Raw genomic sequence first — 25,580 nt, forward strand, 5'->3', positions numbered from 1 at the left:
ACGAGGAGGGGGAGGGTGTAGCTCAGTGGTAGAGCACAGGCCTAGCATGCACAAGGTCCGGGGTTCAATCCCCAGTAGCTCCACTAAAAAAACTCAAAACACAAAAAGTAATGAATAAGAGAAAAAAAAAATTAGAAGAGGAAAACTGAATAAATCCAAGAAGATATAAGGAAAGAAGTAAAAGAGAAAACAGCAGAAAAAATTAGATAAGGTTAACAAAACCAAAGCATGGGGCTTGAAAAATTAAAAAAAACACACAAAACAAGTAGGGAGGGTGGGAGAGGTAAAAATCTGGCAGTACTGACTAGTAAATTAAGAGAGAAGGTGAGATCAAGCAAAATTTAGCATAAAAAGAGGAAATAATTACACATTCTGATGAAATAAAAATAAAATAATATTATGAACTGTATACCAAACAAATTTCACACCCTGATAAATTCCGGAGGGAAAAAAAATGAAGAGACTGATACAATGAGAAATAGAACACTTAACTAGATCAATAGCCAGCAAGGAAATGTAAATGCTAATTGTAGATTTCTCTTTATCATAAAAAACTACACTCAATTGGCTTAATAGAAGATTTCTGTTAAACATTAAATAAGATGTTACAGGAAATTAAAAAAAAAAAAAAAAGGCTAGCTACCCAATTCCTTTTATGGGGCATTGCATGAACTCCAACGAGAAGTATTACAAAAGTAATAAGAAGAGAAAAAAGAAAAAACATCATAGCTCATTTCATTCTTGAACATAGATTCAAAAAAATATAATCCAATATATTTTTTTCAAAAAATATATAATAGCAAGCAATACTACTTACCATTTGAACAAAAACTGTTCTTAAAATGCCTTCCTTTTTAAAAGGACTGGCATCAGCCCTGGAGCCTGGAAAACAGAGTTCTGGGCTCCAGTCCATCTCTTTGCACCAAAAGTTGTCTGACAGACAGGGCCATTTTTCTCAGTTGCTTCCATGATGAATAGTATATGTATTTCAACCACAGAAAGCCACAGGAGGGGGGAAATAAAATATAATGAAAATAGTATGAAGTTGTGTGATTCTTTGGCTGTTTGTTAACTGAAATGAAAATGATGAGAGGCAGGAAATGAGGGAATGTTGGCCACAGACAGAGCAGCGGGTGGCAGCGGTGATTCGGTCCAAGCTGAATATGGTTTCATGCCATGTCAACTATTTTTTTCTTTAAGTCTCTTCTCTTTTGCATTAGGAACCCATGTCTACATGTAAAACAGTGGACGTGTTGCTGACAGAGGCGAGCTGTTGTACATCCACGTGCTAGCTTTTCCGAAGAGAATTCTAACACAGTGTACTGAGTACTTTTGGAATTAAACTCTACTGCTGATTCCAAAACATAAGGAAAAAACATGTATGTGCTTAGAGGGCGGAAGCACTTTTCTTTTTGTTCATGCTCACAGAAAATGATGATTTTGACTCTTTTTTTCTTGAAGAGTAGGGGGGATGGTTGTTTAAGAGATACTTCTAATTGAACCGAAATACTGTATACTGTAAAATCAATATTCATTTCAAAATGGAATTAGGCATATTCAATTATCCACGTAAAGTTCACTGGATAAGAGAGATGCATGTTTCCGTGCCTCTTTATGAGGAGAAGCACATTTTGTATACTAAGAGAAGTTGATGCTCAGAGGGATATTGTATCTGATTAATCCTCCTACTAATTTAGCTCTTTTGCAAATTTCAGGGTATTAATACGGACTTTTGGCCAGTACAGTAACGACAACAGATAGTAATGTTGATTTATGCTAGAGTGGAAATTGTACTGACTTGAATTCTAGTGCTGGTCTAACCACAAACTAGCCACGTAATCTGGGATAAATTTACTTCATTGGATTTATTTCTTTATTTGCCAAATGACGATCTCAAAGTTCCTTGCTGTGACGATATTAAATAGTTCTGTGAGTTGGCTAAGCACCTCTGCTTTAGTATCCAGTTGAGAAAATGTGTTCTGGGTGTGTCTCTCTCTTAGGGTGAGCCTTTCCCAGCAGAGGGAACTGTAATGCAGGAAGGAAGAAACAATCACAAAATCAAAGTACCAGTGGATCCAGTGTGTCTCCCAGTTCCTACCCTCACTCCGGTCTGAGCCTTTACTAACCAAATGGAGACACCATAACCCATTCAAACACAGAGCAAGGTGCCCCCCCAAGTAGGAGTGGCAGTGACAAGTGCTGAGATACAGTCCCTCTCTTCCCCTCCAAATGCCCCCAACGCACACTCATCGGCGCAGACACACAAGCACACACAAACACACAACTGGACATAATCTAAGCCTTATTTGTGTTCTCTGCCACGATCATCAGCATTTTCAGAGGATAACTAACATGACTCTTGGAGGTAGAGATTCAGTTTTGTTTTTGGGAATCTAATCAGAACACGGGCAGCTGTCATTCTACAACCAGAACATTGCCGCCACCACCATCAGTCAGAGGGTTTTCCTGGTTCGATGGTCTAAGTCCAAAACCCTACAGGGCTTCAGTGGCAGTTTTCAAATGCAATTCACAGGCCAGCTCTGGCCTCTGACAAAGATTTCACTGGTCCACAGCAAAATGAGAAACATGTAAGGAGAACTAAAACTGTCCTTGAGAAAGATAGAACTTTTTTCTTAGATTATATCCTTCAAAACATATGGATGTTAAAAATACTTCCTTCTTTTATGAAATGTAAGTGCCAGCAGAATGTGAGTGTAATTCTCCCTCGCCCTCTGAGCCTGGCATCTTAACTGGAATTTCTATGATAGTTCCTCTTCTTAAAAAGACAGAAAACACCGAAATCTAAAAGTTTGGGAAACACTTGCTAGCAAGAATTTTCTTTACAGAATTATTTCAGAGTAATAGATATTCCGATGTTGTTAATATGCTGAATGGTGTTCATCATCTCCAGCTTCTTATGGAGCAATAATTCTGTTACAGGTTGATACATGGCACCATGATTTTGAGGAAGGCTCTGAATTCAGAATTCAAAACTAACATTTTTTTCGCAAATACACCACTTTGCTTTCTCAGGTAGTTTTCCTCTCTGGTGGTGGTGTTGCAACTGTAATAGTACGAAGTTAAGCCTAGGAAATGTCTGGTTTGTCTTGAATCAAATGGATTGGGAATTCGTGTAAGCTAGAACTTGCGTGACTTCTAGTAACACGTGCGCGCGCACACGCAGGTATCCAGTATCCAGGGTGAATAAATGCAAACCTCCCCCGAGAGTGAGTCATAGACCTGCTACCCCTGAAGTCTGATGAGCACTCTTGTTGCTCAGCAGCTGCAATTCTTTTTGAGCAGCACCGTACAAGGTCATGCAATAATGTTTCATCGTGCTCAGTGCAAGAAGCCTGCGTTACAAGTAACTGATGCAGGAGATTTCTATTATTAGCAGTTGCTTTTCAGAATGGACGAAACAAAAGGGACAGTGGTTCACCTAAGACTAATTAAAAAGTAACGTTAGTTACTGGAACATATTCAGAGAGAGCTCAAAAATTTTATGAGATCATCTTTAATAAGCTTAGTCTTTTGTTGAGAGGTACTGGTACAGCTAAATAAAATTAGCATTTTTCTATTGAACTCCCATAAATCATTAAGATTCTCATGGACAATAACCTTTATAAAGCTTATATAAGTAATAAAAATACAAGAGAAGAGTAAGCATTTACTTAGGTCGTGCAAACAATAGATAATAAATGATTTTTTTTAAAGCAAATGTATTTTTAGATCCAAATATATCATCTTAAGATTAGACGGTGGCAATACTGAACAAAGGTCACAAATTATTGATGTTGAAAAACTTTCTATTTAAAAGGAAAAACAGAGAAGTAAAGACAAATGAATTGCATGTAGGCATGTTACTCTTTTAGATTAAAAGATTATCATAAAGATGTGAATCTTCCCAAAGTAATTTATAGTTTTAATGCAATTCTAATCCAAATTACGTCATATTATGATAGTTTTAAAAATTGACCTGGAAGAATGAATTAGAGATAATGGCCAAGATAATTTTGTAAAAAAGTAAAGAAGGAAGGCTTTCTCTCCTGGGTACCAACATGGTCTAAACAACATACAATTATCAAAAGAGTGCTGTACTGGCATTGGGTGAGAAAAGCAAATCTAGAATTGCATCCTGGTGAAAATGATGCCACCTATAAGAAAAGGGTAGCATTTAAAGCAGTGAAAGTATTATTAATAAATAATAGGGAGACAGTTAGTCAACTATTTGGAAAAAATGTTGGGTCTTCTCCTTGTACTTCTCACTAAAATAAGTTCCATAGATTAAAGAGTTAAAAATTAAATAAAATACAAGCTCACTGTCTGTCATCTTCCCTGTTCAGTTTCCCGTCACAGTCTTATCACTATTTGACATGTATTTATTTGCTTATCGACTTTTCTCTCTTCACTAGACTGTAATTTCAACAAAAGCCAATGCTATCTCGTTCTATTGATTTAGCCCCAGGACCTAGAATAATCCGACACAGAGGAGGCATTTAATACATATTTGTTGAATGAATGAGTGAAAGCAATGGAAGGAGCACAAGGGGAAAGAAAAACGCCCTTTTAAAGTAAATGTATGTAAACTTATAGTGATAATCAGGCACAAAGAACCAAAAAACCAACGGGGAATCATCTTTGCCCATTTCATCATTCTCAGCAAGGCCAGCTCGCTCTGGGGCACTGTGCCCAGTCATGACGTGAGGCACATCTTTCCCTCTTCCTCTGTATTTCAAAGTTGTTGACTTTTACAAAACCAACGGGGGTTCAGAAGCGTTAACAAACAAAAACTCAGAGGCTTAATTCAGAGTAAAATCTTAGCTTAATTTGGAACCCATGAATTTGCAGTGTAATTTTGAAGAAGGGAACTAAATAGATGACTATTAAGTGCTCTGCTTTGGACTATGAAAAAAATACGTGATGAATACTTTACCCATCAACGTTATTGCTGCTTTCAAGATCCACAGAGATCAATTTTTACTACTTTAAAAAACATTTTTTAAATAGGCTGAATGAGATTCCTTAGAGAGAAGTCGAGGAGAAACATAGTTTATTTTTATTTATGCATTTTCCCAAAAGGAGCATTCACAAGCTTTATTTCACTGTTACACTCTCGTCCCCATGCCATTCTCTCCCACACCAAATGAGCCATGTCCACTGTAGCCTCCTTCTCCCATTAGGATGATGCTACATTTCCTGATGGAAGAGCATCACGTTGTACCCACTCCCTCTTGTCTCCGGTTTAACCTGACGTCCTCATCTCTGCACTGAAATCCCGTAGGATTCTAAGCACAGATGATGTGCAACACACAACCGCCTGCTTACAGGGCTTCTTTGACAAAGCGCTTCCAAAACAGCTGCAAGATGCTTTAAAAATATGGCAACAGAAAATGTCATTCTCTCTTTTGGGTCATAAACTTTGACTTGAGAGGAGGATGGAACAAAATTTGACCTACCGAGGGTGGGATCATATTCCCAGATGAAGCGTTTGGTCAGAAATCTCACTACAAGAGCTGTGGAAAAAAAGAGCAACATTTCAATCAAATCTGTTAATTTTCTCAGCATTCTTACCCCTGTAAGGAAAGAGAAATAGCCATACAACTACATGTGTTTTATATTTCTTTGTCATGTAAATCTAATAGATTTATTTATGTTTATTCAAGTACTTTTAAAATTCCATATTGTGGCCTAAAAATTGGTGTAACGTTTTAATGGTTTACTGAGCATTCATGAACAGTTTAGATTTATTCCTTTAGTCACAAGGTTGAAAATATTGCAATGTGAAAATGCTCACATATACAATTTTTAGCAAAACAATGCATTCAGCCATAAACCATCACAACATGGGTGTCTAAAGTTTGAATACTGATAATGATTGAGAAAGGCGAGTTAAAATGTAACCATTTTGACTGTAATGAAAAGATATTTGTATTTTAAAAATGTTCAAAATTAGGGGTTTTATTGGTGATTCATTAAAGCCCTTCAAAAGTAATGCTTATGAAGCATTTACAGTCAGGATCAAGATCGGGAATGATGCTAAGCACTTCACTTGCATGGCCTCCTCGACCCCCACTTCATCCCTACAAGGCACTTGCTAGGATTGACCCCATTTTTCAGATCAGGAAACTGAGGGTCTGAGACGTTAACTCATTTAACTGAGCTTACCTAGTTAGTTGGTGCCTGAGTCAGGAATTGAATCCAAGAAGGCTGTTTCCAGAGCCTGTAATTTATCCATTGTCCAAGCTAAATTTAAAGCCTAGGCCATCTGGATAATATTTAACTAGAAGATGAGTTAGAGAAAGAGCAGCGTTGAGACAGGTGGATTCTGTTACCCTCAGAACTGATGGGACACATGCTGAATATTTTCTTATGTTTGTATTATAATTGAAAACAATGGTTTTTAATCTTTTGAAAATATTTTTTGGAGGAGAGTATCTCAGATACTTTAAAAACAGAATGAAAGCTTAGGACCCTTTCCCTGGAAAAATGTATATACATTATAGTTTAGCATGTAATTTCACCAGGGTCACCAGCCCTCTGAAGACCCTCCATGGTCTCCCTGGGATGCCACTGACCCTAACTGAAGAATCAACGTCTACTGTATTTTATCATTTAAAAATACCCGTTATGGTAGATTGATTTTTACTGAAATGCCCTGTATGTAGTAGTCGAAAGATACGCCCTGAAGAAACAGGACTAGTTACTTGGAGGTTACTGTCCGTCTCTCCTTTGCCTATTACCTCTGTTAAGATCAACGTATATACCCTCCACTGCAGTGGCTTGTATGAGAGATCACAGTGCAAATTGCAATGAAAACCTCATAAAACAGACCACAAGTATACGTGGCTTGGCTGGAGACTGAAAGTGGCGATGTTCTTTTCTAATTACAGAGTGTGAAGCTGGATTTGAGCCAAAATACTTGAAGTGCCTAAAGCAGCAAGGCCACTGACCCGATAATCCTTCCCACAGTGGGCGTACTTGTGGTTTTATCGTCAACTTGCAGAGTCTGTCACTGTCCGCTCTCTTGAGACTCTTTTTCTTCTTTTCTTGCATGGAAGAAGGAGTAAAGCACTGGACAGATATTTTTCTGTTTTTAAATTAACTGTGTTACTAAACGTAACTGCCTGCAGGATACAGTTTCCTCTTTTGTTAGAACATGGAGCGTTAACTTTAAAGTTTATGACTTAGAAAAATTCATTTATCTGGCATCTTTCAGCCATGAGCTATCAAAATTAACATTTTTTTTTTTTTTTACATAACTGAAGTACCCCAGTTCCAAGACCCATTAAACGTTCATCATTTCTCAAAGAAATCTTTCTAAAATGTTTTAGACACACCATTGCCTTTTAAAACCGAGTAGACTGAACATAACTAAATCATTTGTAAATGTCTGGATCTTAGCTAAGAAGCTTGATCAGTGCCCAGTGTAGTTAGTTGGCAATACTCAATACTTTTAGAAGCTCCAGAGTGGCTGAGGCAAAAAACAAAAACAAAAACAAAAACTCTAGAGTGTTAGGGCCTTTGAGCATTTTTAGTTTTTTGATCGCATATATATGTATTTTTCATATACAAAATATATAATTTTTTCCTCCCTCAAATACTATGGCTTTCTCTTTTTTGTCTTAGTTTCCAAGGCTATCTTAATAACTATTTGTAAATCTATCTTATTACTTTGATTATTCCAAAGACTGATAAGTCTTATTAACAAGCTTGTTAGAATTTTGTCTACTATTGGAGTGAATCAGTTCTGGCGTTTGGTTCTAAAGAACTTGTTCTATTAATGAACAATGATTCTGGTGCCCCTTTGAGATACTATTTTGTGGTTGATAAGTTGTTCCTGCTGCTTCTGGGTTACTGGCTCAGTTTCAGATCGCCACCCCCTTCCAACGGGCATTGCTGCTGGGCTTAGCCAATGAAATCTGTCTACACATTTCTGATATTCTTTTTTAAGGGACCCACATCATTATGTAATGGTTATTTTAACAATGGGATCATACCCTTTTAAAAAATCCAATCTATTTCAAATGTAGCAAAAAAAAAAATCAATAATCGCTTTGAAAATTTGATGTCATATGTTCATTCTTTGAAAACGTGTTTTCATCTGTCTCTCACAAAGATTATTCATGAAAAAGACAAAGGCATTTGAAATATTTTAAAGTTTTCAATATTATTATAATTTAAAATGGCCAGTCTAAAGAATGAAAATAATTTTACAGCTGTGGAAATAATATCTGCTAAAGGCTCTACTGTTATTTATTTATTTATAAATTTTGTTTTGTTTTGCTTTTTTGGAGGGAGAGAAGGTAATCAGGTTTGTTTGTTTGTTTATTTATTTTTATTGGAGGTGCTGGGGATTGAACCCAGGACCTCGTGCATGCTAAGCATGTGCTCTACCACTGCGCTATATACCACCCCCTCACTGTTATTTAAATTGTCTGAGATGCTTAGGTGACATTTACCATTTATTCATGTAATTATAAAACTTCACAAGTATTATTTAACCCCAAATTTTATTATACCTTAATTATGAAATACGATTTTCATATGGGATATATTTACCATATCTCACCCCCTCCACCACTACAACTCTCATCACACGATTTCACCTCATAACGACAATACACTTGCTTCCTCAGTGGTGTCCCTACTGTAACTGCCTTAAGCTACTCTCCACACAGCAGCTAATGATTCTGTTAAAACGTAAACCATCTCATGTCACAACTTTTCCGCTAAATTCTCTCTGACCTCATCTCATTGAATAAATGTTTCTTGAGTGCCTTCTCTGTGCCTGGTCCTGTTTTAGGTGTTTGGAATAACCCAGGAGGCAATTCAGAAAATGATTTCTGCACTTACAGAGCCTCTTTTCTCCTGGGAGGAGGCAGATAATAAAATACAAATAGTAAATAAATGATACAGTCTGTTAGAGGTGCTAAGTGCTATGGGATAACAGAGGAAGAGCAAGGTAAGGCGGATTCAGCACTGGAAGGGGAGGGTGTGAGAGATGTTAGTAAGACAGGGTGAGCAGGGTAGTTCTTGCTGAGAAGGCTATAGAAGAGATGAGGGAAGATGTGTGGGGAACAGTGTTTCAGGAAAAGGGAACAGCCAGTGCAAAGGCTCTAAAGCAGGAGTGTGTGCTTGATATGCTCCGAGAACATGAAGCAAGCCAGTGTGGCTAAAGCAGAATGAGCGTTAGTGAGTGCAGTGGCTGATTAGATTATTTCCTGTCAGTCACATCTTCCCCTTCCATAAATCCTCTACCACCACCACCACCACCACTACTGCCATCACCATCACTACCATCACCACCACTACCAACAGTAATAACTGAAATAACTGAAATGCTGCTTTGTTATTATCATGATTGTTTTACTTAATTCCTTCTTTAAAATGTATATTCCATTAAAGAATGGGATTTGTTTTATTCATTACTGTTTTCTAGTGTCTAGAACAGCGTCTGGTACACAGGAGACTAAAAAATACTTGTTGAATAGATGAAAAAGATGTATGAATTCACATCACAGTTCACTCTTCTTAACAGTTAAATAGTAACCAGGCATTGAGAGAACAGGCAGAAAAATTAACCCAAGAGAATTCACAGCAGAACCATGCTGTAACATTTTCCTAAAAGGCTGCATAAATATATAATCTGAAATGCCTGTTTTATGATCCTTATACAAATTACACTTCTTAAAGTTTATTAAAACAATAAAATTGATCTAATTTTCTTTTGAATATCTTGTCCCTTCCATCCCAAATATCCTAAGCAAAGGTTTTCTTTTGACGTAAAATGGTGGTACTGATAATCTTTATTTCCACTAAGAGTTTAACATAAGGTCTTGTTTTTCCAGAAGTTTTAAGGTTTGACATATTTGGTTTCAAGTAAGTCTCTGCATTCTGAAATATCTTACTTCTTCCCATTGCCTTGAAAACCCATATCTTTCCATTAAATAAGCCAAACAACCCTAATGGATAATTTAGAGAACATTTTCCTCATTTTACCTAATTTATAACTTTCTTAAGTAATTCTTCACCATTTGTGCTTTATTTTCGGTATTACTGACACTAAATTTCATGATTATCAATGAAAGGTGGTTTCCAACAAGATGGAAAATTCACTAAGTAGAATTTAATCCAAAGAAACAGAATTAAAAGTGACATCAATGTAATAAGTCAATAGGATAAAACTCCGTTTATAAGCAAGAGCTAAAAGACAAAATTTCTACATTAAAATAGTCAAGCTACTCCTCAAGTTTAACAAGTCTGGGCTAGTTATTCAAAATAATTGCTGATGTCATTATCATGATGAGGCAGACATCAGAAATACCAGATTTAATGACCAGGATAACATTCTTCACTGGAAATTGATTGGATATAATCTGTGCAAGAAACCAAGTGTTCAAAAGGAATGAACTTTTCAAAGTAAATGGGAACTCACACACATGGTCATATACTCCAAATAAATTTAAGAGATGTACTCAAGAGAGATTCAGACAGAACTTTCAATTGATTGTTTTGGAAAAAAATGAGCTAAAAAGTGTTTACAATGGAAAGGTCAGAACTTTTAGGATAGGAAAGGAATTTCTACTTCAACTGACAGTTCTTCAAGGAACACGATTTTTCACGTGCACATTTTAAATAAATTTTGAACTTGCCTTTGATCCTGACAACACACGCAGTGAAAAGCCTTGATTTCATATCGGCTCTAAAGCGGTGCTTATCATCTTCTATATTCACATTATAATGAAAAGTTACTTTGAATATGTATTAAGTGATCTCTGTGGTTTTCATTCTGCAACCTGCAGGACTTTCATAAAAAATATATATTTACCTGTACATTGTAAGACCAGGTAACTTTGAAATACTTTTTAACGACCTTCCACAAGAGTCTACTAAGTTTAGAACAATTATTTCACAAAGAGTTTTAATTAGTCTGTGAAAGACAGACAAACATTTTATTATAGGGAAAGAAGGCAAGTGTGGAAGGCAAATAATACTAGCACAATCAGAGTCCATTCTGGATTTTACGTATATTCACCACTTATTATCTGAATTATTTTCCCCATGTTTTTTTACAACCAAATTTTTCAATGTTTAATAGAAATGCTAAAGCTTAAAAACTAAGAAAGGGCATTATAATAAACTGTCCCAGTATCCTAAATGTGAAACTTCTCAAAATTATGATGCACAGAATGACAGAATACCTTTTTCCCTCTTCTTTCCCTTTCTACTTCATTACAGTACTTACAATGTAATTATCTGACCAGCAAAAAATGTTAAGCAATCGTTGTATAGTATCAAGCTTCGATGGGTGGCAAAAATCAATACTAAATTGCTTTCAGTTTGAATTTGATGATGTATAGGGGAAAATGCCACAACAAATAGAGTGTTGGAAAAATAATGAAAAGGAGAAAGATAAGAGAGTTTCATACCATTTGGGAACTGTTTTCTCACTTCACTAAGCACAACATCAATTTAAACAATATCACAAAAATTATAATGGGGAAATATTTAGGAATAAAGCAGTCTTCCTGGTATCGTTCTCCACCTTCATTTACTGGGTGTGCGCTAACAGGTCACGGGCTGTGCTGCATCTTCCCTCCGCGGTGCCCGGTAGCGTGCACTAACCAGCATGTACACAGTACAGCAGGTGCGTGTGTGTATGCATGCACCTGTGTGTGTATATGTCTGTGTGTACATCAAGGAAGCAGTTTACACTTCCTCCTGAAGTATATGCCCGCTCTTGTCTGACACATTTTCAGGGGGTCACCCCCTCTGGTCACAGCCATCAGCTGCAGCAAGACGAGTGACGTCAACTGTTGCCGCTGTGGTGAGTCAGGGCACCTTGCGCCAGAATGCATGACTGAGGCCACAGCTTAATGACTTTCCTTTGTCGCCCCTCCTTTTCTGATTGATGGTTGTATTACTTTCTCTGAATCCTCTTCACTGGCCAAAGGTTGGCAGAGAGAGGCTACTCCCAGGCCAGTGAGCTTTATTTGCTGTGGAAAAGGAGGAAAGGGATGGGAAAAAAATTGACCCTCTGCATTTAACTACAAAAAAAAAAGTTTATGTTTAGTTTGGTAGAGGTGTTATGTACAATGCTTTGTTCAAGTACCCCCTTTCGGCACCACTGGGGAACAGGGGTTGATGAGTGGGAAGAATTGGGTCAGACCAGTAAGCCCGTCCGGGTTTCTTGACTACGTTCCCATGTAGGAGGTAAAACGAATTCTGGAAGTGTCTGTGAGCTTCCATCCATAACATCCATTTTAGCATAATGATGGCCTTGGATTGTCTGACCTCAGTAGCTATTAAATGACATCAAGTGACATCTGCATCAGGTCCTGCATAGGACATTCAGTTGAGTGGGAGTAAACAAAACAAAAAGACAAAACAAAACAAAACAAAACCAAAAAAACCCCCCAAACAAACCAAAAAACAAACAAAAAACCCTTCTTTTTTACTGATGAGGAATTTACCACCAGGAAGCTGCAGTCTCAGTGGTGTGGTCCTCCACTGTTACTAAACTCTTCATTTGAAAAATTTCGGGGAGGAAGTCGTATGTACTTTACATTTGGGTCCATTTGGAAGAGAATGCATTGTTTAGTCACCCAACATTGTGTTTGTGACCAAAAGAAAAAAAAAAATCAAAACGCTAGTGAAAATAAAGGCTTGAAATGTCTCTAGAAAAGAGTGACTTTCTAGACATATGCTTTGGAACATACACGAACTTCTTTTATTGCTTCAGTGTGGAGCCCTGGCCCTGCTCCTTTCATTCTGTAGTCCATGCTGTCCAAACACAAACACAGACAATGCAATCATCCTCATCATATAATTTTGCTTCATCTTAGTGTGGGTGGCTGCATGCTTCTTTAAGTTTCCTTTCAGGGTTTATTATCATTATTTTAAATGCAATGCAGAGATCATTACTTATATTGGCTGCTCCATGAATAATTTCAAGCTAACTTCTTTCTAAATTTTGTACCCTGGAAAGTCCAAAGAAGCAAAAGACTAGTCAGCCTATTAAATGGGTAACCTGGAATGGAGCTAAATCAAAGAAAATGGAAAAGAAAGATGTATTTAGAATGCAATAGACTTGTGGATAATGTTGGTCACCGGAGAGCATTTCTACTTAAGCAGAGAAGCACCACCTCCTTTTTCACGTCCTCCCTGGCCTTCCCAAACCATTAATCATTCCCTACATGACATGAAATTGTCATTTGTTTCTTCTCTATTATGGAACGTGCACAACTGCCTTGTAAGATAGTCATTTATATTCCTGTATGTCTTACAAATTGTGAGTGACTTAAGGTCAGAGATTAAGCCTTGTTCATCTTTACCTCTTGTGGCTGGCATATTACCTGATACATAACACGTGTTCAATAAATGAATGAGGAAACAATTAAAATCTGGATAAATTATTTGGCTCCATATTACTCTTGTACTCAGGTCTGCACTCTGATGTGTTTCTATTATTTGAAAATATATCCTTTAGAGTGGAATTTCCATTGAATATATATCGGCACTCCTCAAGTTCAATGGCTAGTTCAGATGTCCACTGAAAACCTCATTGGTCAACTCACAGGACCCACCCAGGCCCCTTCTCTTGGGCCAGAGGGAACCACTGTCCCTGACCTCATACTACTATCAGCCCTAAGTTTAACTCCAAACCTCCAGTGGTCACAAGCTTCAGAGAAACAAAAACAAGCTTACTTACAAAAAAGAGTGAATTCTACCCTAGATCTGTGGAGATAGTTTATTGCTGAATAAATTGATTTTGTGGAAGTAAGTACTCATTTAATAACCATATTAGCTGTTGGATTAAAGTGTATGTATCCTCTTGGAAAATACCGTTAGGTAGATTTTAGTTATGATTTAAATAAAAACACGAATGGGGCTTCTGGAATGCTAACTATCAAAAGGGGGGTTTGCACTGAATACTGACTACCAGCTATTTTATATCTCATAAACACTCTCAAAAGTAGGAATTTATGTTCTTTTACATATAAGAAACCTGAACTGAAAAATAAATAAATCTATTTTGTAGAGCAGTCCAGTATCAAAACTGGATTGAACCCAGATGTCTTTACTTTAAAACTCAGGCTTTTTCTGATATCCAATATTTACCACTATATTTTAATGTTTCTATAGCTAGGATTTAATTCTGAATGGTTGAAATTGATTTCCACAGGAGCTTACATCTTACGAAGAGGCATGCTTTGAAAAGTGCATGTTTTGTTCATGACAAGATGTCTTCATCCTTAGTGGAGGGAATAGTCATGACCGGAAACCATGGCAACACAGAAATAGAAGATGAATTTCAAGATGCAAGAGGGAAACTTTCATATACATGAGATTTTTGTTTTTCTTTTGAAAAGGCCTTTAAAAGATGCAGCAGAAGAGGAAAACAAGTATATAAGGACACAGACATAAAGTAGTAGGCGATAAGCAACTCTTTCCTTAGTCATTAACAAGTTCCTTCTTTCAATATCACAAAATAGAATGTCAGGAACCATTCTAGGCAGCGATGAAGACAGCAAAGAAAATTAGGCACAGTTCCTATTCTCAAGGGGCTGAGAATCTGCACGTTTTGCATGTTCCAGGAAAAATAAAAAGGCATGTGGGTCATTTAGAATATTATCTAAGTCCTGTTACAGCACGTGGGTAAAAGAAGGAAGACCAGACTGAGGTGAGTCTAACTGACGTAAGTGCCTCAGGGGGAGACTTTGCGTTTTCCGGAAGAGAATGTGTAATAGACAAAATCGGAGTAATATGTAAAAAGCGTCCATCCTATGACTGCTTCTAGTCCATCATAGAGATAGAAAACCAAGGAATTTGGCTAAAATATAAAAAGGAAGTTCAGTTTTACCTTCTTCCCACCCTCACCTGGACCTCTATCATCCTCCTGTCAAATCAAGCCTCCAAATTTCCCTCTTCCCTCACCCCTTGAATCCTCACTTGTGGTCTTTTGTATTCCCGGGTCTCATCAACCACCAGTCTCCCAAGCTCATGGTCTTCCTTTTAGCAGTCTTCTCTTTCTATGTCTACACTAGCCTCCCCCAAGAAACACGGGCCATTGTGCCTCAAATCAAATGATGAACTATGGAAATCTCAGCACAGAGCCTTGGTTTAGGAGGACATGTGGGGGCCAGCACAGTTTTCTGAAATTTTGGCTTAACATGTACAAGTGATGGCTGAGACCAAGAATGTGGCACTTTGGCATCTCAGGACCCCTAGTCAAAGGGAGCTGAAAGCCCCTTCTGAAATGAGAAGCTTGAATGAAGAGGGATGGAAACAGGCTGGACTGGAAATGAGACGTAAAAAAAAAAAAAAAAAAAAACCCAGCAAATCATGTGACTTGAAATGTCAGATCTTAAGGAGAGGGATTCAGAGCAAAGATGTGTGCACAAAAAACAGATTTTGGATAGATTTACTGATATCTATGTTTAAGAATTTTCAAATGCTTCTCCATTTGGCTCTCTCATTAAATTTTTCTTTCCTCCCCACACATAAGAGTTTTAAACACATTCATTTAACCAGTAAATATTTATTGATCTCTGTGCTAGACACCAAAGAAAGCAAGATTGAGAAGATTCCCTAAGCAAGATCTTTGCAATGACTTCATATTAAGCCTAAACTGTGAGCTGAGCTTGCTAACTTAGAGAGAACATTGTATGCGAACAGCATTATGTTCAAGCCTAGACATGGGATACTCTGGTTTGTTTAGGAATCACACGTGGTTCAGGGTAGGTTGAGTCGTGTGTGGGTGGAGCTCCGCGGGGGGAAAGTTGTGCGGTTCCACAGAACCCAGACTATGGAGGGGCTTATATGTCACATTGAGGAGCTTGGATTTTAAAGTCCATGGGCACCCCGAGGTTCTAAGTACGGGGATGTCTCAATTTGAGCTGATTACCTATAGAAATTGTTCATTGATTAGATGTTGAGAGTGAGAAAGAGGATTGGTCCACATGGAATAAAAGTCTAGGGGGAGCAGTATTCTCTGACTCAGAATGTAATCGGAAAATGAGTTGAGAGCAAGTGAGGTTAGACTTGAACATGTTGAACATGAGACACTAATGAAAACATACAGGTAGAGAGGTACCATCTCTCCATCCATCCATCCAATGCTCTATCTTCTATCCTTCCATTCATTCACCCATCTACCATACATTCAACATATATATTTATTGAATGTCTGTCATGTCCCAAGCACTGCTAAGGGCTGTCCCATAGGCAGCTGACAACACAGCGAGAAGCTGGAGAGAGTTGATCACTGCCGAGTGACACTTTCAAGTGACTGGCAAATGCAGTGGGCATGGCTGAGATGCCCCACATAGGCAGTTTAAAGTAAGAAAAGAGGACTTAGCACTGAACTCTATTTTCAGTTTCATCTCATGGTGACCCCCTGTTGCCTCCTAGGTTCTCCTCCACCTCAACTCCTCAAATCTCTAGCTGAACTAAAAAATTTAACAGATCAAGTTAGGGGACAAAAATCGGTTCATATAGGTGTAGTTTCTGAAGCAGTCCCCTCCCCCACTCCCTCCCTTACCTGCTCCTGGCTCTGTTTCCTGTGATGGTTAAAATAAATTGACATTAAAAAAAAACAAAAACCATTTAAGCCCCATAAAAATGTTGAAATTGAGCAATTTAATGGAAACTTTAAATTAATGCAATATAAAAGTGGATGCTTAATAACGTCAGAAGTTCAAATGAGAAATAAATTAGTTCCAGATGGGGGTCTAGGGACCGCTTTTAAATTATTGTTTGTTTAAGTCCAAACATTTTGATTTGTCCTGCATTCTGACAAAAAAGATCACTCTGAGAAAGAGTTACAGAATTAATGTCAGTTTTCTGTGCGAGGAATTTCTTAAAGACAAATGGTATAACCTCCAAGAATTATTAGGAAAACACTTTGTATTTGGAAACCTAGCCTCAGAGTCCAGATTCAGTGCATTTCAAGTCATTAAAATTGACTTATTTGCTATGGAATGGTAAGGTAAGGATTTGGTAGTGACAGCATGGTTTTAGGATGACAAATGAAATTTGGAAAAAAAGTGGCAGGACCATGACTTATAATTCCTAACGTCTCTGACAGGGAGCAGAGGTTTGAGAATTCTTATAAAACATGTAAAATCAAGAAAAAAACCTCTATTTTAAGTTAAGAATTAACTTGTATGATTGAATGACAATAAATTCTTCCTGAATTTAAATTGAAAGTGGAAACAAGAGAAATTAAATTTGATATATGGTAATCAGCTGATTTGGTTTTGTTTTTGTGTTCATATTTGAAGGTTAATAAGTCAAAAGTTATGGATTCTGTGCCCAGGAATTCAAACTACTTTTATATGAGTTGGAGATTGTCACTCATTTTAATTATATGAGTAATTCTTAAGAAATAAATTACTAAATTTCCTAATCCAGGGTTTTTAATTTAATAATTTGTAATTATTTTCATTAAAATAATATTTTATACCAAGGCATTATATTTAAATAGAATCCTCTGCATTTATTAAGTATTTTTCTAAATTTTTCAAGAGATTTGGATACAAAATTATAATTTTTAATTTTTACTTTTTCTGGAAGAGGAACACATATGGTATCAATGTTTGAATTTCTTTTCCTATGCTTACAGAACACACAAGAAATTGGGAACTGGAAATATAAAGAATTTGTTGGGGGCAAAGAAGTGATTCAGAGTGACTAAGTGTCTCAGAGAAGCAGAGGAATGAATATCTCATATGATTTCCATTGAATGCCTTCTTTTATAGAGAACCAAGGACCTTACAAGTTATTCTGTTCACACATGGCCTCTGCTCCAGACTCAAGTTGCTCCCTGCCCATCTGAGCACAAACAGATTTGAAAGTCCGCGGGGTTTGCCTCTAGCAACTGGGTACCTTCCCTTACAGCCCCGCCACCACTCCTACTGCTATCTTCATAACCTCATAAAATAAAAACAAAACATGGGGACTTAAAAAGTCACAGTGTGTCTGGAAAACTAGAGCCTGGCAAAAATAAGCATGTAAGTGAATTGTGAAAGATTGGGGTGGAAAAACCACCACATTTTGAACAGCTTATAAGCCAAGTTAAGATATTTCTAATTGCGCTTAAGATGCTAAGACGCCACTAAAATATGATAAACACAAAGATGACATGATTGTCCTTTTGTTTTCTAAAAGGCACTGCTGTTTCAGTGCCATGATGAACTGGGGGGGACGCAGGTAAGGCTGGAGATAGCAGAACCAGCCAAGGAGCTATTCCAGGACTACAAAAGGAAAAACAAAAAGCAAGACAGAATGCCTGCTCCTTCACTCCCATCCACCTGTAAACATGTCAAGTCATAATTATTCAGTATGTGGCCTTTTCAGTCTGACTTCTTTCCTTAGCAATATGCATTTAAATTTCTTCCATGTTGCAGCCTGGCTTGAGAGCTTATTTCCATTTATTGCTGAGTATTCCAACTGTACGGGGCTATTACAGTTTGTTTATTCAAGTCATCAGCTGAAGAACATCCTGGATGCTTCCAGTTTTTAGAGGACAGACCAGGAGTCAATTTTGAATAAGATAAGTTTGTGGTATCTTTCAGACATGCCGTGGAGATGTTAAGAGGCAGTACGTTGTAGGAGCCTGGAGTTGAGGGCAGAGATCCAGGCTGGAGATGCAGAGAAATGTGCAAATAACGTCAGTACAAAGATGAAGTCACTCAAAGACAGTATAGATATAAGAGCAACCTGAACTCTGGGGCGCCTCTGACTTTCCGCAGTTGGGTTGATGAGGTGAAAACCAGTGAAGCTGACTGGGAAGGTGACGTAGGAGGAAATCTTAAAGAGTTTAGAATCCTGAAAGCTATGCAAAGAAAGTTTTTCATGGAGAAGGGATGGATCAATTGTTTCAATGCTGCAAATAAGTAAGAGGGGGACTGAGAATTGGACTTGGCTGTGTGAAATCATTGATGATGGAGTGGTATGGTTGACAGCTTGACTGGAGTGGGCTCAAGAGAACACAGAGGAGAGGAAATGGAGAAGTAAATCCAGGCTTTTAAGCCATTATCAAATGGTTCTGAGTCACGAAACAATCACAGAGATGGATCCATTTTAAACATTTACCAGTCATCATTTTGCTTGCAGATACTATGGTAAATCACACAAATCTAATGATATGTTCAGCTACTATTCAGTGGCATACCTAACTGAGTTTAAATGTGCAATGCTGTAGAAACAAAACTAGAACAAAATGACAGAAAGTTGTAAAATGAGAGAAGAACATAATGTGGTGAAGCATTGACTCAAGTTTTGTTTTTTTTTTTCGTAGAAGATTTCTTGGCTCTTTTCCCATTCTTTTTTTCCTTTTAAATTAGACTTTGACCTTTACTCTCCCATGGGAAGGTAAGCCAGAGCACAAATACAGAGACACTGGATAGTTATTCCTGGATTTTAGCATTCCAGTGGCCAAGATTTTAGCATTAACAATTGGGTTCTAGCTAGAACTCCTTGTCTATCCCCAACCCCACAAAACTCCCATCCTTAGACACCTGAGATAAGCATCCTTTCTAGACTAGGAAGAGAGAGGTCAGAGAGACAAGTAAGTGAGAAAAATTCTGATATGATCCTATATCCCTTCCTTCTTAAGTTGAGCCAGAGATATGGAAGAAGGGGTATCGGAATCTCTAATTAGCTTTAGGAGGTTTAGAACAGGGGGAAACCTCTCCTCCACAGCCTGCCATGGTCCTGAGAGCCCTTTCCAAACCCCTCGTGGCCGAGAAGGAACAGCAGAAACAGCTCATGGGATGAACAGGCAGATGGATCTCAAACAGGATTGCAGAGCCACCGTCTAAGTGGGACCCAGGGCACATCCAGAGCCAATGGACCTGAGCGTGACCTACAATCTGACAAGGGAATTTCAGCAGCAGATGTGCTCAAGTTCATTGATGGAAGGCAGCACAGAGGGACAGCCCTGCCAGCAGATACCTGCAGGGACAAATGGTGAAGAACTTCCAATGCTTGATGAATTCCATGTATCTTTCATACCATACCCCAGAGAACAAAAACAGTGGCAGCAAAATCCGACCGTGGACCATAAATAAGTCCACTAAGAAAAATCTGGAGTTTCAGACCATACTCATTAAAATCGACTATTTTAAGTTCATGTCAGAACACAGAACAAGACTTGAGAGTGAAATGAGATTGTTTTAGAAAAATTTATACCAGCCATATGAGCCCACAATTTCACAGAAAATGCGCTTACAAGCTCTCTGGGAGAAACCGTGGGACAGGAAAATACAACGTGCTGTACTTGAAAAGCTAAGAGCTGGATTTGACTCCCACCTCTGTTACCTCCCCAAGAATTTCAAGCTAGGTAATTATGTTCTCTGAGCTCCAGTGCTCTTATTTGTAAAATGAGAGCAAATAAGTATACCTTACAAGACTCTTGTGATTATAAAACGCTACACTATATGTAAAAGTGTTTTACAAACTATAAACGGTCCAAAATAGAAGGTAAAGAAAATGACACAAGCTGCTACAATGTACCAGGCTCCTTGAATTATGGTAAATATTATATGTATTTTATGTTATATTTAGTATGTTCTATATAGTAATTATGTTACATGATATGACATGATATGACATGATATGACTTGACATGATATGATATGATGTGATATGATATGATATGATATATTCCTGGCTTGTCTAGGAGAGCCTTAGTTTACTGCTATTATCTTGGCATAATTCTTGAAAATGCCCCTTTCACTCTTAAAAGTATTTTTGGTTTGGATGATAACTTACATGGTCACCCTGTATATATTTTTCCATACAACATCTATGCAGGACAAAAAAGTAGGCATTTTTACTTTCTTTTCATAGGTGAGGTGCTCAAAGTTTAAATGGCTTGAGCAATTTGCTCTCACAGCAGGTTATGCTGTTTTATAGGACACCAAATCTAGGCCCACCAACCTGAGAGGTCAGGCTGCTCTGCGTACTGTGCCGTCGTGTAAGATATAGTATTACGCTTTCGATTTGCCTGAGAACTATGCATGTGTAAACTGAAACCATTTCTCTGGGGCACAGAGGATGGGACCCACTTAGACTGACAGCAGCCAGTCCAGAGCAGAGTGAAGGCTAAGCCCTGAATTCCTGAGCAGGCTGCCTCCCAAATCCTGTTTACCTTTAGGGATTTGGCCTTTGCACTGGATTGGCAAGCAGTACCAAACCGTGCAGATCAGCTTTAAGCAAATCAACTTAGAAATATTACATTAACAGCCCCTCTCTTCAGTTTTATTTTTCTTTTGGTTTTAGTCAAACATTCTTAAAAGAAAATTTACATCTCCCTCAAACCTGCTTTTTTACTTGGTATTCTAAAGCTTTTAACTGTGTCCAGTTTGTAAATCTAATTTAGTAAAACTTTAAGAATAACAAAACAAAACAAAAGGCTATGTTTGCTTCAGTTAAGCCTGGAGTACGGTTCACACAAGGCCTCATTTTAACAAAAACGAATTCACTATCCTCTGGTAAACACTGGATAAAAGTTATAATTATACAGGTGACCAGAAAGATGCACTGGCTTTGGCTTACAGAATTATGTGACCTTAAATTAATCCTATAAATCCAAAAGGTGAAAATCTGGGTCTGAACATGAACGTTATTCATATTGTAAAATTTGCTCTAAGCAAAAAAGCATTTTGTAACATTCTTTAACTAAAACTGTGTCTTTACAAGGCAAATGAGATGAACATCTGAGGGAACGGCCTTTAGTTAATGCAGGCTCACATAATCTGAATAAAGATGGAGGAAAATGGAATCATTTTATAACTGTAGTTATATAGATACATTTATTTTTCAGAATAGTGAGTGCATAATTAGGAAATCCTTATACTGATTAAAAAAAAAACAAGAGAAACTGGAAACTTAAAAAAATAAACACGTGTACATGTAAGATCTATATTTGAAGTTATACCCAATGACCAGAATTTCTCTATCAAAATGTTATCAACCAATTAGGAACATTCAACATCAAACAAAGTACTGCTCCAGAATGATTACTACAAGATTTGAATGCGTTAGAAGGTAGATTTTGAGAAATTCACATATTAAAATGCTGAACAAGAAAAGAGAGACCACTGAATTGTTTTCTACTTGGGAAAATGTATGTTCATAAAATTGAGGCTAATCCTCCTACCGTTTTTATAAAAATGTGACTCCAGAATCAGACAGCAGGTCTATGAGTCTTGAGAGATGATAGCATTCTGTGCCCATAGAGCACGTCAGACATACATGTATGTACTTCAGGTTCCCGCAAAGTAACACAGAGGAGAGTCCGGATCTGGGATCTCCTCTCATGGAGAGAGGGCTTATGGAGAGCCAGGAAAAACACTGCAAAACATGAAAACAGACTCACAGCCCAGGGAGTGAGCAGAATACTGTCTGAGATAATTGAACTGAGAGAAAAAAGCCAGAGAGAGAAGTTTTCCAGGATACAAGGCTGCAGGTGCATTCAAAACAAATTGTAAGTGAATTGGAGGTAATAAAGTCAAAAGACACAGAATGGCCATCACAGGGACTTTTGGGATTTCCAAAAGGACCACTGGAAATGCTAACTGGAATAAAACAAGAAGCGGTGAATAAAGAATACAGAGACCAAAACCAAAAATGACCTGAAAAAAAGGAGGAAGAAAGCGCAGGACAGACTTCAGACTCACCCAAGATGACACAGCTATTGGGGGGAAAGTCAGAATTAATATTCAGTCGGGTTACATACTTAACCACTGTATTATCTTGTGTAATCACTGAATAAAGGGTAGTTATTACTATCACAAGAACAAATGCTGGCGGAGATGTGGGGGCTTAAAGGGAAGAATGGAGTTTGAGCTAAATTGCTGTTCTCCAGGAGGCAAATGGCAACACTAGGGTTAGGCTTTGAAATCCTGTGTTAAATGAAAAAAAAAAAAAAAAAAAAAGGCTGCAATGATTATTATGCAATTACCAGACCTAATATGAGACAGAAAATGAAAGTAAACAAATGCCAGATTATCACTGTGCTTTATAAACTGAGAAGACAGCTGCGAGGAAGGTGAGTGACAGGCGCCCCCTCAGCCCATTAGAACCTGATCCCTTAGGACATACCCTCCAGGGGAGCGGGCTACCTCGTCAGACTACATCTAAAATCAGTCTTGGCTGTGGTGAAACTCTAGGTGATTTCTTTTTCCTCTGTATTTTCAACATTTTCTATAATAACAAACACACTTTATTTCACCGTGGAAAACTCACTTTAGAAATAAAATGAAGTGCAAACAAAAGCCAGTCTCTGTAAGGCAATAAGAACCACATGTCTTTTAAATGGAAAACATGCTGATTTTTCCTTTGTTTCTTGGAAGCAGCTTGCCAGACACACAGTCCACAGCTTTGAACCGTTTACGTAAATACGCCCAAGCCAAGTGTTTGCACGCAACAGTTACATTGCACCCACGCTGGCAACTGAATGACTTGGGAGGATTAAAAAGTGGTATTCACGTCAGTTGAATTCACCTTAGACATCTATCTCTTGCAAACCACACACACACACACCAGTGACATTCATGGTAGACTACGATATCACAAGTCTCTTTGAAAGAAAAGCCAACTAATGCAAAGATGGGGGGGCTAAGTGGTAGCGAAAGGTACGAACCCTTCAGGTGAAATGGAAGGTCCAGGAACTGAACGGCGCAAGAAAGTTGTTATCATCCACTAGAGGGCACTACTGGTATATACAAAACTTTCTCCAGAAAAGTTGAACACCTTTCTCAACCCCCTAATTCTAAGCAGAGAAATGTAATGGAATGAGGTCAACAGAATTCCACTTTTATTCTGCTTGCTCTTCCTACATACATCAGGTAAGGTTTTTCCCCCTTGTGAAGGGATCAATGGACTATGAGTTACACTGACTATTATGCCTCAAATTGCCATAATTATTTGCTTGTAAAAATGTCATTCTATGATAACTGTTGAGTTCTCCCCGTGCGCTAAGTCCCGAGCTTGCCACTATGACGGTATAAATTAACTACAAGACCACACTCTTGCCAGCAGGTTGAAAATAAATGGCTTCTGAGATAAACACAAGGCACACGGAATAACCCAGGAACTGTAAAATATATAGAAGGTTGATGCTACTTTGCTTTGCTCTGCCAAATATTATTGTTCAGCAATGAGAATATTGGCCACGGTCCTTCTGGAAAGCCATCTGAGGACAGCACAGAAGGCTGTACCACCAGAATGGGCAGAAAGGGAAGCAGAAGCCGGCAACAGCAAAGTCAATGAAGCAGAAACTTCATTACTACGGAAAATGAAAGCCTTTCATCCAGTATTTCTGGCTGCCTACATAGGTTTGGAAAACTTTCAAAGGCAACCTATTCACCTGCTTTAGAGACCACGTGATACTTCTGTCCTTCCTCCTGTAACAGGTAGGCTTTTTGTATTTTCCGAAGCTGTTATCTATAGAGTTTTTTTTGTTTTTTGTTTTTTGTTTTCCATAACAGAGTAGACTCTGAAGTAAGCCACTTCTTGGAGACTGAGGTCCTCACCCACCATGTCTTGCATGATCCTGGACACACTAGGGTTTTGCTCCAAGAACAGAGAACACACGACACCATCCCATTTGTACCACTGAAATTCAAGTCATATTGTAGTGCCCTAGGAGGGGAGTTTAACACTGACTCTTGAATTGAGAAAACCAGTCCAGCTGGAACACCTCCCTGTGGTTTTCCATGTACTAGGAATAGAAATTTGCTCTGAACAAACATTTTTTAAAAGTTAACTTTCCCATAGTATTGGAAATTTAATAGAACTTTTTTTGATTGCAACCAGACCTAACCCACATGTTCTTAGGTATCAAAGCCTAATACAATTGCATTATTATTTGGGGGAGAAAAAGGATTCTTTTGTCACAGTAAACGTTTCAAAACTAACACTGCTTTTTTTACTTATATTGAATTCTCTACTGTTTATGTTATGCCACTTAGGAAAGTGCTCTCTTCTTGTTAAATTAATATGTGTGGACAAGCATTTATTTCCCACACGTCAACATGACCTCCTTATAAGTCATCACTTCTAATATTTATGGTCTAAGAATTAGGTAGTTCGAGTGAGTCACAGATTTATACTTAGCCCAGAGATTAAGAAAAAAAAAATTAACACTACAATTTCCCTAAAGCAATGGAAAAAATGTGACTTGTTACACATTTATCTTCTGGGTCAGTGTTTTTCCAGCCATTCCACAGAGCCTTAGTGTCACCCAAGTTTTCTTTAGGTTTTCATGAAAGAAAGAATGGGGGGAGTTGTGATGTGTGCTAAATTTTAAATTTGATTACAGTCGTATGCTACTTTAAGAGAACATAGCATCACTGTGAAGGTTACACTTCTGGATAATAAAAAAAATATATGAAGCAGTGGTATAGACTTTGAATGTTTCAAACAAATGAAACTGAATTATATTTCCCAAATAGCAGGGCCCCAGATGTGCACCTTACTTACAAACAAGATCTATTACCCAACTCTTTAAACATTTGCTTATCCAGCAGGAAATAGAGAGAGTCTAGTGTTTATAAATGAAGGGAGAG

At 37.8% G+C, this 25,580-nt stretch overlaps 1 protein-coding gene across 4 annotated transcripts in view; it reads right to left on the reverse strand.

Moving 5' to 3' along the window:
* RERG (RAS like estrogen regulated growth inhibitor) overlaps positions 1-25,580 on the reverse strand; it is a 91,400-nt gene that overhangs the window by 4,893 nt on the left and 60,927 nt on the right. For 3 of the 4 annotated variants that reach the window (XM_010946474.3, XM_074357794.1, XM_074357793.1), the window contains one exon: positions 5,457-5,513. The exons of the other annotated variant lie outside the window; for it this stretch is intronic. In XM_010946474.3, coding sequence (XP_010944776.1) covers positions 5,457-5,513 — 57 coding nt within the window. The remainder of the gene's footprint in view (positions 1-5,456; positions 5,514-25,580) is intronic. 4 annotated transcript variants of the gene reach the window in all.

This window comes from Camelus bactrianus, chromosome 34, assembly GCF_048773025.1.
Source record: "Camelus bactrianus isolate YW-2024 breed Bactrian camel chromosome 34, ASM4877302v1, whole genome shotgun sequence".
NCBI classification, from domain to species: Eukaryota; Metazoa; Chordata; class Mammalia; order Artiodactyla; family Camelidae; genus Camelus; species Camelus bactrianus.